Genomic DNA, 19835 nt, shown 5'->3' with positions numbered 1-19835 from the left:
AATCAGACCTTTGATCAGAGCTGCTGGAGCGTCTCCTATGGAAAGATCCAGCTTTTTTGATGGCTATTTTAGGTCTGATGCAGATCACGCCACCGTCTCCCCCTCCACCGCTCTGTCTCTGTCGCGAACCCTTCCCCTCTGTTCTCTCATTTCATGCTCAGAAATGCACATGGTTAAACGCAACAACGAAAACCTGTAAAAGCTCTACTGATCGGCTCGTCTTAACAACCGTTTCAACACGTTTTATTTTTCCCTTTTTCTCGCCCCTTATCGGCAGCCAGCGTTTTTTTTTTTTGTTTTTTTTATACGTCCCGCGGTCACCATGGATACCAGAGGAATGTAATCTTCCCATTGTTTTTCAGCGACCACTTCCTCCGAGTCATTATTATTATTCTCTTTTTTTTTTGTTGTTTTTTTGTTTCCTCTGGCCGGCCCCTGTTGCACAGATGCATAGAGGGAGGAAAAGGAGCGAGGGATGGGGAGGATGAGCGGCGGCCGCTAAGCCGGTCTTAGTCACGGGGCATTGTCATTAGATTAATGGAGCAGAAGGAGACGTCCCCCCCCCCCCCCCTCCTCTCTCTCTCTCTCGCTCTCTTCCTCTCGCTCTCCCTCCCTCCCATTTTGGGGATGGCTGGGTGGCAGTGGAGGAGTGTGAAGGGTATGGTTTGGCACTTTTTCCCCACGCCCACACCACTACCCTGATGCTTCCCAGTTCCCAGTGACTAACTGGGACTAAGAGGGTATCTAGAGGATGTGTGGTTATATAAACTATAATAAACTGTTTATTAATATATTGTATTGTAATATATTGTATGTGTTCCTGTACAACGGTGAAATCGTATGATTAGATAGATATATAGATGGGTGGATAGATGGATGGATAGACTGATAGACAAACGCAATAATAAAGTCCTAAGAATAAAGAAAGAAATAATAAGAACAAAAATGTCAGTGTACAATGAACCTATGAATTAAGATAAGATTAAATCTAAATCTTAAATCTAAATGGCTCGATGTAGAAAAACTTTCATCGGATCTTTTCTCGGACAGAAACAACAATATTTAAGGGGAAGTAATTGGCTTCAGCTGGTGCGGGAGGGACCTGCCGCTCTCCACGCTCCCGCAGGGTGGCTCACACACGCATGAATCGACATCTAAAAACAGATGCACGTATTATTTTAATCGACGTGTGTGATCTTGATGTGCAGTTCAGGGAGAGCACAAAACCAGGATGGCTAAGGTAGGGCGAAAGAGAGTGTCTGAGAGAGCGTCCCCGTTGTGCCTTTTTTGTCTTGTTCGGCATGGACGGCACAGGCAGCGGAGGCACCGGCTGCTCTCCGCGCCCCTCACTCCAGAACATCGGGGAGGAGCTGCGGGGCACAGACTGAGAGAGCGAGCACGACGATAGGGGGGAGTATATGACAAACAATTGCAACATTAATACAATACAAATATGCTATTGTCATTGTAAGTGGCCAATAAAAACAGAAACAATACATACAAATGGACAAACGGGCAGTCAATACGTGGAACCATTAAATGAACATGTAATAACCCTTCTCGGCGTTCATTCCCCTCGGGGATAACGTGTCCAGGGAGTGTATCCACGCTGTTCAGGTGGCCACCACGCTTATTCGGATGAATTTTCCCGATCCCAAAATGAAAACGCTCACAAAGTGACTGCCCCCTTTCTTTGAAGTGTGGAGCCACGGGGTTGGGTTGGGAAAAACTCTCGCGAGCGTTTCGAGTACTGGCCCTGTGTACCGTTGCCACATTTACGGTTGCCAGGCGAGATCAGGATTATATATACGTTTTATCCGAGCGGCCGGTGCCGGCGCGGACGAGAGGATTCTCGAGGTTTTTTGCCCTTCTATGGGCAATACTGGGAAGTTCGAGCTCGTGTTGCACCTCCTTCACTGTCCATGATATACAGTCATTAGCAGGTGACCAGACGTCAAGGTTTGTCTAGCACTCTCCCGGTGTGTCCCGAGTCCCAACAGATATCCGTAAAACACAAATGTCCCGGTTTTCAACATTCACTCCCAAATGGTCCCTGTTTTCAGGACAATGTGAATGATAATAATGATATTGTATTTGTTTTCAGCGCTTAAATATATGTTTTACTGTATAGAGACAAGCAGAAAAGAGCGTGCACAGGATCCCACCGGAGAAGTGGGCGTCGTCATCAACACGCCCACTCGCTCGTTGTGAATTGTGTGCTTCCGTGTGTGTGTGTGTGTGTGTGTGTGTGTGTGTAGCGCTGCACTTCCTAGGCGACTACGCTGTGCGTCCCCGTACCTCTTCCATTACCTTATTGAACAAAGCAAAAAAAAAAGCAGCATGCATGACGTGGGGACGCTCGGCTCCCCCGCCAGCAGAGTGCCGAATGCGCGGTACACTTAAGGGTCCCGGTTTGGGGGTTTTCAAAATTATCTGACAGCGAGGGACCCGACCATAGATAAGAGACAGGACTATAATTAGGGTGAACCTGTGGGTGTGTGTGTATGTGTGTGTGTGTGGATCACCACTCTCTCACCGTTCTCTCTCCACCTCCATCCTTATCACTCCATTTTCTCCGCTGACACTTTTATCTGCGGCAGCTCGCAGCACAATGTACCTTTAGTTGTTTTTTTGTTTTGTTTCGCCAACTTTATACCCCCTCTCCTCCCCACCATTCCTCCACCCCTCTATCCCTCCGCCCCTCCATCTCCAAACAGAATAACAAGTGATGCTAACGCTAACGCTAGCGTGGTCTGAGGAGATGTGCGCGGTGGTCCCGGCGGAGCTCGCTATTATGAAAGAAGGGGGGGGGGGATGTGGAGAAATGCTTTTAGCTTCCCTCCTCCGGAGACCTGCAACAATTACTACACATCCGCCATTAATGCTTTTATCATGTTTCGTGTTTGTTCCTCTTTTGCTTTGTTTTCCAGATTAAATAAGAAAGCCGGTGGAGATGAAAAATGGATTAGATCAACAATAGTCCTCATTCCCCTTCCTCCGCCCTACGTTTCACCCTTTCAAGTTTACGTAAACCAAAAAACAGAAGTTATGATTATTTATTCATTTATTATGCTCACGCAATGCTCTCGTTCTTCTTATAAACATATGAGAGAATCCGCCAGAACTTCTGTCTTCTGACAAGTTAAATACAAGTTTTCCAAAATTGCTTTACTACAGCCACGTGGTAAGCTAAACAAGAACATAACCAGAATCACATGCATACTTATTTGACCATATCTCTATTTAAAGGTGTCGAATAATTAAAAGTCACTATGAAGCGGGTCGGCTCACACACATATGAATCGACAACTAAAAAACAGATCTATATATTATTTTAATTGACGTGTGTGATCTTGATGTGCAGTTCAGGGAGAGCACAAAACTAGGATGGCTAAGGTAGGGGGAAGAGAGTGTCTGAGAGAGCGTCCCCGTTATGCACGCTGCCTTTTTGTTTCGTTCAGTACGGACGGCACAGGCAGCGGAGGCACCCCTAGGAAGCGGTGGCAACACACACACACACACACACACACACACACACACACACACACACACACACACACACACACACACACCTGAAAGTACACGATTCACAGCAGTCAGTTCCAGTTAGTTAGCTAGGTCGTAATTAGGTCTATTATGTTCGGTTTAGTAACCATTGTGCATCATCTCCTGGTGCGTTGCAAAGACATTTCACTGGATATACTGTACGTATGAACGTATGTACATGTATGCTACAAATAAACCTCTTGAATCTTGAATCTTGAAGCCGAGCGAGTGGGCGTGTTGATGACGACCCCCACTTCTCCAGTGTGATCCTCTGCTTGTCTCTATACAGTATATAATGTAAGTGCTGAAAACAGGTATAATATCATTATTATTATTATTATTATTATTATTATTATTATTGGTTTAATTGTGCTGAAAACCGGGACAATTTGGGAGTGAATGTTGAAAAGCGGGACATTTTAGTGTTTCACAGATATCTGTCAGGACCCAGGACACACAGCTCAAAACCAGGACAGCGCTCGACAAACCAGGACGTCTGGGCACTGTAATCTTAAATTTCATGTCTCACTTTCTTTGTCGAATGCTAATCTAGACTAATGATCGCAATTTACTCTCATCTATGAGGTGGAAAAAAAATCCCGCTCTGCGACCGCTCTCCCGTCAAATATCTAAGTCGGTGTGTGTTGCAATATCAAAATTGCAAGGCTGTAATCATCTGTCAGTTCCATCCAGAACAGCAGCTCTGCGCTCATCAGAACACGCTTCACACTGAAAGTGAGGACTATTAGTAATGATGAAAGGTTCGACTATTTTCAGATTTGGTTCTTTGTCGAGTCACTCAGTAAAGAGCGAAAAGAGCTGTTCAATTTTTCATCTCTTGGTTCATTAGGCTCAGGAGCGAGGGAGGACTTCATGAACGGTGAACAAGAATCGGAAGAGTCCGTTCCGCTCTGAGTTGTGACTGGAATTCTCACAAAAATCATTTTTTCTGGAATGAAAAGTAAAAATCCGTTACATATGTCGATTCAATATGAATTACACCAAATGCCTATTGGTCCCTTTTGTCTTGGACTCCGACTTAAGTCCTCAGTAATTATTTTCAGCCTGTGAATCGAAAAGTCACTCCGTTGTCGAAGTGACTCCAGCCTCCAGAGTCGTTTAAAAGATGTGTTCACTACCACCAAATATTTTGTGAGTCTTGCATCACCAACTATTGGCAGGCCATAATAATAAGCACCGTTCTACATGTTTGTGACATGTTTAGTAGTTAACAGGATAGTTGTGTTTAGTGGGTATTATTGTGTCAAACGTCAAAATCAAGTGCGTTACCACAGCAACATGTGGAAGTAAAGGTTGCATGCGAGAGGCAGATTCTCAAGGTGGATAGCGCCATATTATTTATCGCAGGAAGGTCCAGACGCTACTTACTCCCCGAGGAGCAGGTCTTGGGCCATCTAGAGTTCCCACCGCTTAATTACACCAATCCTAAATAAATTGGACCCTGCAATTGATAGTTTGTCATGGCTAAGTAAGGAAAAGCACCTATAAAACATTTGGCTCCGGGGTTCACTCTAACTGGCAACCCGGGGGCAAAAGTTATGTCTGCTCGCTTAATGAAGTAATTAGCTAAAGTCATCACGGTGGAGGCTGGTCTGGAGGCAGCCGTTTTGACTTTGTCCGAAGACACTGCTCCTCAGGTTGTTTGTGATTCATTTATTGTTTTTGGTGGCTGTCCTCCTGGTGGAAGTGGAAAAAAGAAAGATTATTAAATCACATTTTACTCACTTTACTAATGCGTAAGGAAATTTATTTATTTATTTATAATTTTAATTATGATTGTATAATGTATATAGTATATATATACAGCATTATCTATATTATTTCTATATAACTTATATTTTGTTTATATAATATTATTGATTGATTATAAGATTGTTCTATAGATTTATATGTTATTTTTATATTATTTATGTATCATTTATATGTTTTGTTAATTAATTAATGTATGATTTGTATTATTCCTTCCCCTGGCTATAAACCAGCTCAGTTGAGGTGTCACTTTACCTGGTCTAATAATATTCCGAGGTGGAGGAGGAGGGCTAAGGGACGTGGTTATGAGTTTTGACTGTGTTGCTTATTTGGCTGGAAGCGCTTCGGCGATGGCCTTTCACGTCTTCACACTCCCCTGTTCTAGCCTGGGGGGGAAGAAGAAATCACACAGGCATCCATTTAAAAAAGCACAGGAATCTGAGTGTGACATTTCCATCCACACAAGCGCAGATTGTGGAGACAAAATATAGATATGCAGTCTGTATATTTCGATTTAGACCAAGAAGAAGGCAGCCGTGCTGTCTATCAAAGTGAATAGTTATGAAAGCTCCCTTTGACTTTTACTTGAAATTTGGAAGCAGCATTAGTCTTGACTAGTGACACCGTACTCATACCCTTGCACAGTCCATCCTGCTGTTCTCTGGTGTTTGTTGCATTTACGGCCATTCATACAGTTTCAAATACCGTGAATATTAACTGTAACTGTCTCATCAGATAAATCCAGAAAACAGGGTCCAGCTCATCAATTAATATGGTGCCCAATAACATAATAAAAATAGATACACAAAAGATAATTCATAATAGAAGTGTAGAAATGTATAATAATAATAATCAATAATCATAATAATAATAACAATAATGATAATATTACAATAATAATATTATTAATAACAAATATAGCTGTAGGTAGCAATACACAGGGTCCAACTGTGTGTTTCACAGTTTCCCGGGTTCTCTGAAATGCAGCGCGATTTTCCGAGTTTACTTGAAATCAACATGCCCCCCCCCCCCCCTCGTCTGTCGTCTCCTGGTTGCTCGTCTTGTGGAGCAACCACTATGCGGTCTACAAAGCACAACCCGTTTGTTTGCCTGTAAACGACAACTTTTCATTGATATAACTCACCGGGTTGTCTGTGGAAATAGAGCTGCTCTCTCAGTGACGGGTGGCCGTCTGGTGCCATGTTGGGCACATAATTCACTTGTTGAGTTTTTTCCTTGGATTAAATTTTCAGTAATTTACGTTTCCATGAAATACGAAAAACATTGTTGTATTCCTGTGAGTAATTTCCATTGCACAGCTTCAATTTTTCCAGCTGGATCTTGAACGCATCACTCAGACATACATTTCAGTGGATTCAAGTGGAAACTGTGATAAGTTTTTGTGGCCTACTTTTTATTGTATTTTTTATTAATCCAGCAAAGTAATGTGGACCCAGATTTAAAATATCAGTCGAGCGGATCTACTGACATCTACCGGGTGAGAATCTATATAAATACACACGTAAATCGATAGTTTGGAAACGTCGAACAAGTACAGAGTGACCGAGTGTAGGTGGAACACTGGACACGGTCCAACTGGACGTTCTCAATCGGAATCTGTACATTTATAGATAATAATATTATGACGTCATAAAGCGCCTCCCTGTAAATCTCATCTCGTTCCTTTTGTTTACGTATAGTGACGTGTCAGTTAAGCAAGACAGCTGAAAATTTTGGGTCGAAGTTGTTTGGTTTTTCATTAATATCTGCTCCATATCCATTTGGATGGCATTTAAACCATGAGGTCCTTGTTCCATACAGTAGTGGTTTAAACGACACCTCAACCGTGTTCGAAGCTTCGAGCGAAGTGTGACTTCCAGAGAGTTGAAGCCGGGTTGGACATATTTCGTCGTGAAATGCATCGGCCCGGGTCTGTAATATCGATCTAAAGTTGGTCGGTTTTTCCGCTAATATCTGCTCCGTATGTGGATGGGTTTGGATGAAACTTCAACCACGAGATGTTGGTGGTCGTTTTCGAGCCATGCATTGTTTATGGCAAGGTCAGTTTAAAAGTTCTTAAATCTTCCCCCTGATACGGATCTTCAACTCCTCCCCCCGCCCTGGAAAGGGCAACCAGTCGTAAGGTAGATCCAGGATGGTTTTAGGATGTCAATATGTTACAACAAGTATTAAGGTACGTTTCTAGCGCTTCAAATGCAAAGGCCGAGGGTAACAACGCTCCCCAGCGCTTCCTACATCTGCTCTGTTCTACAGACTGGAGAACTCGCTGCTCATTTCATCCGGTGTATTTATGAAACAGGTCTGTACCCTTTAAAAAAACTAGATCACAAATTGATGTTCACAAATTGTGCCCTAAAACCCAGTTGCGATATACTGTATATATTTCTTTTGTATAATCTAGTGTGAATCAGAGTCAGTTTTTTTTTTACATTAACAAGGAATTTGACGTTGTGAGGATCGGTCCGCTTCTCTACAGACAATGAGCATTTAAAAAAAAAACTAAACATTTTGGAAAATAAAATAAAAATAGCTAAATATACAGAACAGAAATATCCATATCTGTAAAAATATACACAATATACAAAGTGTGATTCCATGCACAGGATAAATTGTTGGTAAAGCTATATTGGGGTGTGAATTATATGTACTTACTAAATGATTGCTACAGTCTACGCTGTTATTAGCCTGGCATCGCCAGACTCATTTGCAAAAGTTCAAGTTCAAGTTCAAGAGGTTATTTGTCACATACATATACATACAGTCATACATATATTCAGTGAAATGTTGAAACACCCGATGATTACGCACAATAAGATCTATAAGCTGTAAAAATACTAAAATGTGCGTAATCGACTGAGGCGGCTGCAAGGGGCGGCGCCACAATCACAACTCTGGGTTCTATAATTATATTATATAATTAATTGCTTGTGTAAATGAAACTTACCTTAACTTACCTCCAGTACTTACCTCACAGAGTCGCATATTCGTCTGGAATCTCTCAGTTCATTTTTGATTTCCTAGTTGGCGTTACCAATGGCCGCAGACCAAAATGTCTCAATTGGATCAGACTACAACCAATCAGAGCAATGAAACATGTGACGTAGCACTGAGCGATGGAGTTGGTCAATTCAACTTTAACCAAATCCTGTCGGAAGTGCGGCAAACACATCTTTCTTATCATCAAAAGCTTTTTTTGAGAAAATATACCGTCCAGTTCATTTAATGCTGTCGCGATAGCGGATTCAACAGACCGTTCCACATCAGCGGCAGCCATCTTGGTAAGGTTCCTAAACGGCGATACGGCCATATTAGATAAACGGCTGTGACTGGACCCTGCCAAGGTCGGGTGGAAATCTGTTTGAAAGGGAGGATGGCCAGACGTATTCTGCCAGAGCAAATGAAACGTGCTGCAGATGGGTCTGGTTCCCAGGCGACGGTGTTATGACAGCGCCAATTGTGGACCTAATAAACATGTTCTCACACTGAAATGTTACTTTACTGCTAGAGCACTGAAACATTGAGCACTTGGAACCCGACATGTGACAGAACACGACGGTTTCATTTCAGGAAGAAAAAAAAAAATTAAAGTCCAGTGTGGCTGCTGCTCTCATCTTGGCAGTGATGGTGGTTTTTTTTTTTTTTGTTTTTTTTTTTGGTTTTTCCTGTCAGTGAGTTGAGGGTAAAGCACTAGAGGTTTTGCCCCCTTTTCTAGTCTCCAGGCGTTCTGTCACGGGTTGCCAGATCCACTGCCAGTGTTCTAAAGCTCTCTGCTTTGAAAATGTTTGAAGGCAGAGAGCATTCTAAGGCTTTTTGCTGGGCCCCTTCCCTTCCCCAGACCCCCTCTTTTCCATGAATGAAAATAACACCACGTTGCCTGTTATTTGTTCAACACAACACAGTTGGGGAGGAAAGAAGGAATATATTTTGGCGCGCTACATTTGTCTTGGTCACACACTCTTACGCTTCATACAACCTCTTTTTTCTTTGGGATCTGATGTCCTGCCACCCTCCCCTGAAAAAAGAGAAAGAAAGAAAAAGACCGGAGAGCGTTGTGTTGTTCCCAGGAACAGCGGGTTAAACATCTAAACTCGCCCTCGTTTTGAAACTCGGGAGCCGCACTGGGAGCCCTGGAATGTACAGAGAGATTAAAAGAAACAACCCTGCGGTCCATTTTCATAATTGTGCTTTGGTGCCAAGTCCAACTTGCTTGGCGAGCACTCCTCCTCCAGGGGGACGGAGAGAGAGAGACAGGGAGAGAGAGAGAGAGAGGGACACAGAGAGAGAGAGAGAGAAAGAGAGAGAGCGAGGGGATGGAGAGATTAATCAATACTCTGTGGAAACTGCTGTGGGGCTTCTTGGGCACTCTACTGCAAAGGAAGTAACGCTGGACTGGTGGTTTATTTATTTTTTGTTTTGTTTTTTTGTTTTGGAAGTACAGCTAGCGAGCAGCTATAACCTGAGAGCCTCTTTCTACTGTAGGACATGCGATGGGCAAACTGAGGTCCGCCGGCCGAATGTGGCCCCCAAGACCATTTTGATCCGCCCGGCCGACCTTCATCAAAATGAATAGAATCCAAGAAGAATGACTGAATATGGGACATAACAATAAGAAAATGCACTGATATCACATAATATGTAAAATGTCAATAATGCAAAACAACATGGAATTCTAAAGTAATATACGCAAAAAAAAAAAGGATGAAGAGTGGTTTGTGACACCAGCCTACTCGAATGATTGAAACACAGTCACGGCTCAGGTAATGACATGAATTAACGGCATATGAATTCATATGTATCAGCTGCTTGCACCCCAACCCTTCGTACCCTGACAGAGTGCTTTTAGCAACATGGTGGGAAATCAAACCGAGGCCGAGGTCTGGCCTGGAAACAGCCGAGCATTAACACAACACAGAAAGAAATCGTAGAAAAAGGTTGTTTTGGCCTCTGGCCCCCGGGGAGGAGCCCGAGTCGGCCATTTGTTTCCCTCTCACTTCCCCTCCTTTACCTCATCCTGCCGCTGTGTGTGATCTGGATTACCCAACACCCCAGAACAACACCTACACTCTGGGTAAACTTTATGGATTGTTTATCTTGTTTTCAATTATGCTCAACGTCCCCCCTTCGAGCTCGGTAAAACATGGCTGATACAACTCTCCGGGTTCCCATCCTCCTTCCTTTATCGTTCCTCCGGCCTTTTTTTTTTACTTCAACTTTTGTTTCACCCCCGTGTTCATGTGAAACACATCCCTGTCACAAAAGGGAAAAAAAAAAATCCAGCTTTTAAACGTTGAGCTGACTGCGATGATAGCCTAGTGTTATGTGATATTACACTGTTATTACACATTACTACTGTTATTGTACTGTTATTACGCATTAGTACTGTTATTGTACTGTTATTACGCTGTTTTTACACATTGAGTACGATTATTAGACTGTTATTACACGTTAATTCTTTTTTGACCTGTGATTACGCTTTACTATAACGCTACTATGAGTGTGCCCATATCAGTATTTGTTCCACATTTATGCATGACCAGGGTTAGCCCTCCATCACCCCCAGAGGGATTATCATATTTAACGTGGGGTATCAGCCGTGGTAGCAGAGATGAAATAGCCCAAATCCCCTCAGCTTTTAGTTGAATAATAACAACCAGCATCTAATAAAAAGCATTGCACACATTTTATTAGAGGCCGGAGTCATGGAAACAGTGCATGGAATCAAAAGGCTTTTTCACACTGTTTATTTTTATTTTTGTGTTTTTTGAAGCTTGGATTCCAGGCCTCGTGGGGGAGGAGCATCACGTTTGGCGGTGGTGTAGTTCCTATGGCTTCCGTTAGGGGTCGCTAATGCTACTGATTGAGCCTTTAAAGGAATGGCCTTTTAATTACTAACAACTGACGCCAGCTACTTGAGCATTTTGTCGTTGTTATCAATTCTGTTATATATCATATATATCACAGCCACCGCTAAACCTTCTCTGGGAATAAGTGGCATGAGAGATTTATGTTTATGTGAAGTAAGAAAGTAAAGGGGGCAAGAGATGGTTTTGAGATGGACAGAGCAGCTTGGTTTCTGGACGAATGGCATGAAAGCTCGCCACGCTGTGCAAGGTATTGGTCAGTTTGTGTCTCCTGTAGTCACACTGTATATATTCCTACACGTCCGTTGAAGATGATCTGAAGATATATCTTGGTAAGCCCTTGCTTCCTCCAGTACCCGCTCTGTAGTAGAGCTGGAATGACTGGGAGGCGGGAGGGGGCTTCACGGACATAAACTGAGGCTGAATACTGAACTTAATTCAGTATTAAGCATTGTACAGCAAACAAAACAAGATGAAACCGATGAACCCATTAGAGCATAAAAGATTGATCAAAAATGCGTTGGAGGACATTGGATAAAAAGAGGAAAGATGTTTTAAACATTCTTCAGAACAAATAGCCAGACTTACTGTATACTGCGAAGGGAAGCACATTTTGATATTTATTTGAAGTCCCACCTTCTGTTTTATCTGTAAATGAAGCAGTGAAGAGCTTTAATGATCACATCTGTTTTCCTCCTTTACGGTAATCATCTGGAGCCTCGTCTGTGCATATAAATTGAATAAAAGGGAGTGACTGAGCTCGCTGTAACATATGCTCGTCCAATCCGCAAGGTGAACACGTTTTGATTCTGAGGTCAGATATTTTCTGAATAATGATGTAATGACGGTCAACAATGAGCCTTGTCACGGGAAACCGCTTCTACACCTGGGTTTGCGTTATTCGCAGGGCTACACAGACACTCCATTGGAGGACTTGGAGAGATGAACGCAGAGTCCAATTTCACAATAGTAACAGTAAATACGTGGGTCGTGTGGGGAGAATAGTTCAGAACGTTGTTGCAGTTGAAGCCAGGTTGTTGTGGACTACTTTCCTATAGTAGTGACACAAGACACGCTGCATTCCACCAAAATGAATTTTTTTGACAGAATTCAATGGTTATTTTTAGGATTCCATTCAAAAAAATAACCTGGGCCCCCCCGTCGGGTGGCTTTATTTGCAAGAGCGACCGGCTGGCTGCAAAACGTCCCTGACTCATATCTCACGGCAGGACGACCTGTCACTTAGTGAACACTACTGACGCATTTCCGTTCTGATTTAATGGCTTAAAGAGCAAACTTCTCAGTGCTTTGCATTAAAGTCACTTGTGATATAACTGTGCTGGGCTGCCCTGGGGGAGGAGGTGAGAAAAGGTGACTGGGCGGTTATAAAGTATAAAGTGGAAGAGTCGTTAAATCAGGAAATCTGTAATTAACATTATCTACATCCAAGTTACGAGTTCTTTGCTATTTGTTCAACAAGAAATGCAGTTAATATAAAATGGTGAATATTATGATTATTATGTTCAGTGAGGGGACATCATCACGATTTTCAATCATTTTTACTCTACATTATTGTGTTCAACGTTTATATTTTATATATTTTATCACAAAAACTATACACAGCCATTGTCTCCTGGCAACCGAGCGTAGCAGCTAGCGCTGCCGCTACGGTGGACTGTGTGGCTAAGCTAAGCTAACAGCGTCCCGTTACGAGGTTGTCGCAAATCCCGCTGGGTGTTCCTCTGACGGCGCTCTTTAATAGAGATCAACAGTGAATATGCGGAAGTGAAAACCCCATTTAAATTCTGAATCGACGGTTTGATATTAGCCATAATGTCTTCACCGTCCAAGGTAGACTGACCATGAGCTATGACATTATGGAACGATGGTATTTTCTCCTGTAGAAGCCATAAGTCTATATCAATGATATCAACGTACGACAACAACCTTGTTTTGAGGAAAAACATCTTTCATTTCCGATGTCATGGAGAAGCACTACACCACCGGCAATTCTGAAGTGTAACAGCGCCGTCTCTGACTGGTGGAGCTCACTGTTACCATGGAAATGTTTACCGCACCCGTGGGGACATTTTACGTCACTGTCGCGAGTGCGTTACCGCTACCACAGAACTCTACGATGGTTTACGTTAAGTTGACCACAGAGCAGCAATGATTCAACAATATAATTAACAATATAAACACAATAATAATGACAAAGGTCAAGAAGAAGCGCGCTACACTATTGTTAAGTTGGAACTCGTTGGAAAGGTATCATTCGCAATGGTTTATGGGATGAGTAGTTCCTTCACTTTTAAAATAATTGGGTACACACTTTGCCTTTTTTGCTCTTCTCCAAATTGTTTTGCTCCAAAACAAATGGTTTTTTTTTGGTCGCGATTCATCTGGTACTTTGTTGGCTTGGTTCCAGGCTTAAAACTCTTTAGAGAAGGATTTTCCGAAACGTCAATGGAGTGACTGAATGGGAAATTCACTTCTGGAAATGGAGGTCACTGTTGAGCTCTATAGCGATTGATTGTCATAGACTGCAGGTCGTCAACTCTGGTTGCTTTATTCCCCGCCAGAGACTCCGGCCGCACACGACCTTGACACCCGCCCGTGACTTAGATCTGGATCTCCCACCTTTGACCGCCGTAGCGCTCGGCGGCGAGTGATTGTCTGGTGGGCTGTATACAACACTGCGGTTAAGAGTCCTCTATCCGTGTTGACAGGTTCATTTACCAGGTTATATAAAAGAGGTTAGGGTTAGGGTTGGGCATGGGGCATGGGAGGCACAGGGCTTTTATTTTGGAGGATAAACACATCTAAAATAAAAACACACTGTTTTTATTAGTTTTCTTTGCAGGAACGGGGAACGGGGACGCACAGCGCATGCTTTATTTTGCTTATGCGTCGGGCATAAGTAATAGAAAGTCACACTGATCCTGTGGCCCCCCCACACCAATCCTGTGGCCCCCTCACACCGCTCCTGTGGCCCCCCCACAGCGATCCTGTGGCCCCCCCCCACACCAATGCTGTGGCCCCCCCACACCGATACTGTGGCCCCCCCACACCGCTCCTGTGGCCCCCCACACCGATCGTGTGTCCCCCCCCCTCCACAAGGTCTTCCTGTCAGTCTGCGGTAAAGCTGCTAAGGATGACTTGTCAGGCTATTTTAATTTAAATATCTGGCATTTTTTAGAAATAAATAACTGGCTACTTCAGAAATATCTACAGGATGTTCCTTATTCTCTCGCTTAAGTTTTTTCTTTGGCAGGCGCTTTTAGCCCTTTTATTCTCTTTTTTTTTTTATGATTAACTGCAGCCGTCGTGGGGGAAAGTGACCTTGTAAGTGCTCAGTGGATTAAAAAAAAAAGAAATTAAATCAATTTTATTATTTCTAGGTTTCCGGAAATAAGCAAGAGAGTTAAGGGAGATCATTTTTTTCACTGATTTGGGGGGTTCATTTATTATTTTTTGGATTAATTCAAATTTTAAAGGTGGATAGTTATCACTGGTAGTTTTCTCTATCGCTTTTCCAAGAGTGTAGGACACAGCGTTCACTTGACCAGAGGCATTTTGAACGGATGAGAAGTAGGAAGCAAGGAAACAAAAAGGTGTTCAGGACTTCTCTGCACATGTTCTGCAAAAATCCTGCTGAAATGTCCTAAAACACCAACGCTTACAGGATTCATCTGAGGGCCCTAAATAAAAGCAACATAAATAAACAACGTCAATGATACACAATACAGTTTGTAAATCCCAATTTTTTATCTAGTTGTTTTTTTTATATTATTATTTATTAATTTGTTTGCTTGTTTATTTATTTATTTTATTCATGAATGTATTTATCAATATATTAATTTATTAATTAATCTATTCATTTATTCATTTATTTGTTCAGTTATTTTTGTGTTTGTTCCTTTATTTATTTAGTGATTACTTTTTGTGTCCATTAATTTTGTTATTTGTTTGTTGATGTATCTATTCCCTGCTATGCACTTGGGCAGCAGGCAGCCGCTCTGCAGTGGAACCGTTATCAAATTAAAATTGAAGTGATTATCCTGCAGAGCGGAAAAAAACCACAAAATCGATGATCCTTTGTTAGAGGCTAAAATGAAGAATGGCCACACAGACCATGCTCTCTCTCTCTCTCTCTCTCTCTCCCCCCTTCTCCCTCTCTCACACTGGACACACCAACCCTCGCTGGCACTAGGACTCATAAACTTGAGGACGGGCTGATCACACACACACACACACACAGACACACACACACACACACACACACACACACACACATTTGGATTATGTGCAAACATTCTCAGATCCAAAACACAAAGTGTTGGACCTGTTACTGTGAAAACTACGGGTTATTGAATATTTAAACAAAAGCGAGTTAGCTCTTAATCATCGCCTTTTTGTGACCAGCGTACAGAGTATGTGGAGTACGTGTGTTAAAAAACGTACACAACTGTTTTTGATTATATGATTGTACAATAATACGGTATTGTAGCAAATATATGGAGCAGACCTTCTGTGTTTCCATCCCTCCACTAAAAAAAGTGAGAGCCTCGGAGGAGGGAGGGTGGGCGAGAGGGAGGGAGGGAGGGAGGGTGAGTGGGCCTTCCAGGCACGGAGCCAGCCCCCACTGGGCCCTTTAACCCCCCTCCATTATGCATCCTCTTGCAGCAGGAAGATTGTACAAATACATACATCCACGTGTTGCTTCATTTATGTGCTTTACATTTATATTTATTATTTATAAAAATATAAATATTTGTATGTTATTTTTTACTCATTATAATTATTATTGTTTGCAGCTCCACAGAGACTCCGTGAGGCAGGACTCTGTGGACTACAGATAGTAGCCAAGCTCTAACTGTTAGGATAAAGTAAAAACACGGAACGCTCTATGGGCTTGTAGTAGTCATTCTGCGCATCATCAGGACTCGGAAAGCTATAGTTAGTCACAGAGAGTCGTCACCACCTCATTACCACAGTCCATGCTGTGTTCAATGGACACACTGAAAATTGTAGCTTGTTTTAGTAGTAATGCTGATGTAAAGAAGACTTCACAAACTGATGCTCCGTTCCACGGGAACTCGAAAATTTGTAATTGGTGTTGATATGAAATGATGGTGTGTTTTACAGCAACTCGGAGAACTGTCGTTCTCATGTAACACGACTAACATGGAACCCGTGTATAACTGCCTGCAGCTGTATTTATTATTTTTATTATGATTATTATTATTTTTAGTAGTAGTAGGACAGTAATAGTAGTAGTACTGGTTGTAGTGGTAGCATTATATTTTTATTATTATAATTATTAGTTATAGTAGTAGTAGCAGTATCACCAATATTAATTTTTATTATTATTGGTATTACTATTATTATCAGTAGTAGTAGTAGTCTTAGTAGTAGTAGTAGTAGTAGTAGTACTCGTAGTTGTAGGAGTAGTGGTTCTAGTAGTAGTATTTATATTATTATTATTAATTGTAGTAGTAGTAAATATATTATTATTTTTAGTGGTAGTAGCAGTAGTAGTAGTAGTAGTATTATCATCATTCTTATTTTTATTATTATTATTATTATTATTATTATTATTATTACAATTATTATCAGTAGTTGTAGTAGTAGTATTATAAGCATTTGTACTATGCATTTATCTATTATTATTAGGACGAGAACGGCAGAATGCACAGATATAGGGTTAGGGTTGAAGTTTCGTAAAAACCGGGACGTTCAGACGTGTTGTCGTTCGAGTTCGATCAATATCAATGTACATTTGGAGCAGAGATTTGTGAAAAACTCGTCATTTTACTCGAAGTAGAGGAACGTTGAGATGACTTGATTTGTTTTCGGAGCGAGCCGCTTTGTGACATCATGAACCGACGTTATGCTGCCTGAGTCGGATTTCCATCTCTGCTCTTTTGCATTCGGAGGGTTACGCTGTGTAGACCACATAGTGGTTGCTCCGCAAGACGAGCAACCGGGAGACGTTAAACCAGGAGAGCTGTTCAACGTAAACTCGGAAAATCATGCTGCGTTTCAGAGGACCCGGAAAAGTGTAATACGTACTTAACACGCCTAAATTGGACCCTGTGTATTGCTGCCGTCGGCTATATTTGTTATTATTTTATTATTATACACCATCACATATCTGTCACTCATGTATGAAAGCACAGACAGACACACACACACACATAGTCACACATACCACACTTCACATATCCATAACCTTCAATCCATATTTACAGATCGACAATAACAAATAAACACACACACATACACGGACTCTCACACACACACACACACACACACACACACACACACACACACACACACACACACACACACACACACACACACACACACACATACTTTGAATACCATTCCATCGCTTTTATCTGTCGCAGTCTACAAAAAACAACGCTTTTTTCTGGCGGGCAGAGACATGCACTGGCATCCTGGCATCCGCTGGAGTGCCATCCATCACTGTCCTGGTTGTTGTCACCACAGAGGAAGGTGGTTCTCTGCGCTCGAGGCGACACAAATTTGATTGTCCCCAATTTGCCTCTAACAATGACATGTGAGTGGTAGGAGGGCTAATGCCGTCTGGCACCTCGCGCCGCCGACAGCCATGTGTCTGTTTAGCTCCGTTTCCCCAAAGTGAGCGGATGTTGCGGCGTCTCATTTACTTAAGGATGCCACGGGATTGTGTGGAGTCCCAAGTTATGGAACTTGACTGTGAAGTGCAGTGACATGAAGGAGGGATACAATGACACGGACGTCACGCCCCGAGGATCACGGTGTGCATGTTTCGGATAATTATTTGTGTGTATTTTGTTTTGTGAGTTTGTGAGTGTGTATGCCTGGGTGGGTGATATAAAATACGGAGACCGAGAGAGAGAGATTTATTCAAATTTTTGTGGAGGGCCACTTGTTGAGCACCACTTCTACAGTTCTACAGAGTTCTACAATCATTTCTACGCAACTTTCGAAGCTTTTGGGGGACAATACTGCACATGAAATGTCTTGAAGTAGTGTACATGTTATCACCTAGGCAAAATAGTATTTGATTAAAAACAATAAAAAATAAAAAAAAATGTTCTTCAGTGCTTGGCTCACTTTTTTAGCAGTATTTAGTCTATTTTTTATGAGTGAATTTGGGATGAACTGCATGTGGTGGAGTTGCACAAGTGGTGCTTGCTGGATAGCAACGCCCATAAATTCAACTTAGTGTTGTTGGATTGGAGATACAGGACCATCTGGTGTAATTACACGTCCAAGAACCCCTTTTTCCGTCATTAAGCTCCGTTATACTTTGCGAGGCTGAAAATAACCGCTCAGTTCTAAAGGAAAGTCATCCTAATGACTTCTAGACACTTTTATCTGATTGGATCCGTATCCTTTGCAACCAAACACTCATGTCATTGAATATGTTCCTCATTAATCACGGAGTCAGACGTTTCCTGGAGACTAATTCTTGGAAAACACTCTCCATTATTAAGCTTCCAAATGCATTTTAGAGCTTTGTCATTTAGACGGTTGCATGATTGTTTTTTTTTTTTTTCAAGTAACGAGTGTTTTAAACTAAAGAGCCATAAAACGTACCTCATTCAACGTGTTTTTAAGTTATTTACCCAAGGTTGACTGCAAAGTGGCATTGCTGTCCATGCAGACCTGAATAAATTCGATATCAGCTCTATTTCCAAGACGAGCTGTTTCGGAACTTGTGGGGCATCAGAAAAGTTCCAGCGGAAAGAAGGGGGAGGTTTTTGGAGCAGGCCACTTCAAAGCCAAAGGAGTAACAAATAAAAATATACATACACAAAAAAAGTACATATTTTGCCTTTCCAAACCAAGCATTAAATCCCCGCCACTGCACAGATAACAGTACACATGCGCTTCTGCGGAGACTGGAAGCGTTCCTCCGACTGCTATCTGCACTCTCTGAAGAAGAGCAGAACTATGTGGGACAGTGAGACTCTTGTTTGTGCTCAATGGGTTTGGGGTAAAAAGGAACCGGGGGCTACGCTTTTGGGAAAAAAAGGAATTTGTTTTGCGGAACATGTTGTGACGACGCATATTTGAGGCATTGTTACTCAGAAAAACCTGTTTTCATTGTCGAGTTCATCAATAGACCAAACAGGTCTCCAATGGAAACAAAGGGATTCTAATGCACTCATTTGTCTCCAATCGACCTTTCCCGTTAGGTGGCCAACCTGGCGTGCTCCATCTCCAACAACGAGGAGGGCGTCAAGCTGGTTCGAATGGCCGCCACCCAAATCGACAGCCTCTGCCCGCAAGTAAGGGACCTCATTTATGTGATTTTTAAATACAATACTGTATTTGACATGATGGCCAACCCCCTTTTTTACGCGTGCTGCAGTCCAGAGGCTTTAGAAATGGGCAAGCGAATGAAGGTGGAGGATGCGTTGGAGTAAGTGGCAATTCTGCCTTGGATTCCTACTCCATGTATTCTAGGTTAGGTAACGCAATTCATGAGACCCGACACACTAATGGACTAAAAGTTGAGATCAGCTCCCTTAGTAGCTGACCTCCAGCAGCTCAAACCTTGAGAGAACATTTAAGAGTACTTTCCAGTTTGTTCCAGTCCCAGACTCAGTATTGATCAAC

At 42.3% G+C, this 19835-nt stretch overlaps 1 protein-coding gene across 1 annotated transcript in view; it reads left to right on the top strand.

Annotated features, from left to right (window-relative positions):
- Positions 1 to 19835, top strand: part of ctnna2 (catenin (cadherin-associated protein), alpha 2) — a 376545-nt gene that overhangs the window by 323616 nt on the left and 33094 nt on the right. Inside the window, exon 10 of the mRNA XM_079999605.1 lies at positions 19412 to 19504. Coding sequence (XP_079855731.1) covers positions 19412 to 19504 — 93 coding nt within the window. The remainder of the gene's footprint in view (positions 1 to 19411; positions 19505 to 19835) is intronic.

Source organism: Zeus faber (genome assembly GCF_960531495.2).
Source record: "Zeus faber genome assembly, chromosome: 4".
Taxonomy (NCBI): domain Eukaryota; kingdom Metazoa; phylum Chordata; class Actinopteri; order Zeiformes; family Zeidae; genus Zeus; species Zeus faber.
This window is presented reverse-complemented; position numbering and strand designations above follow the sequence as displayed.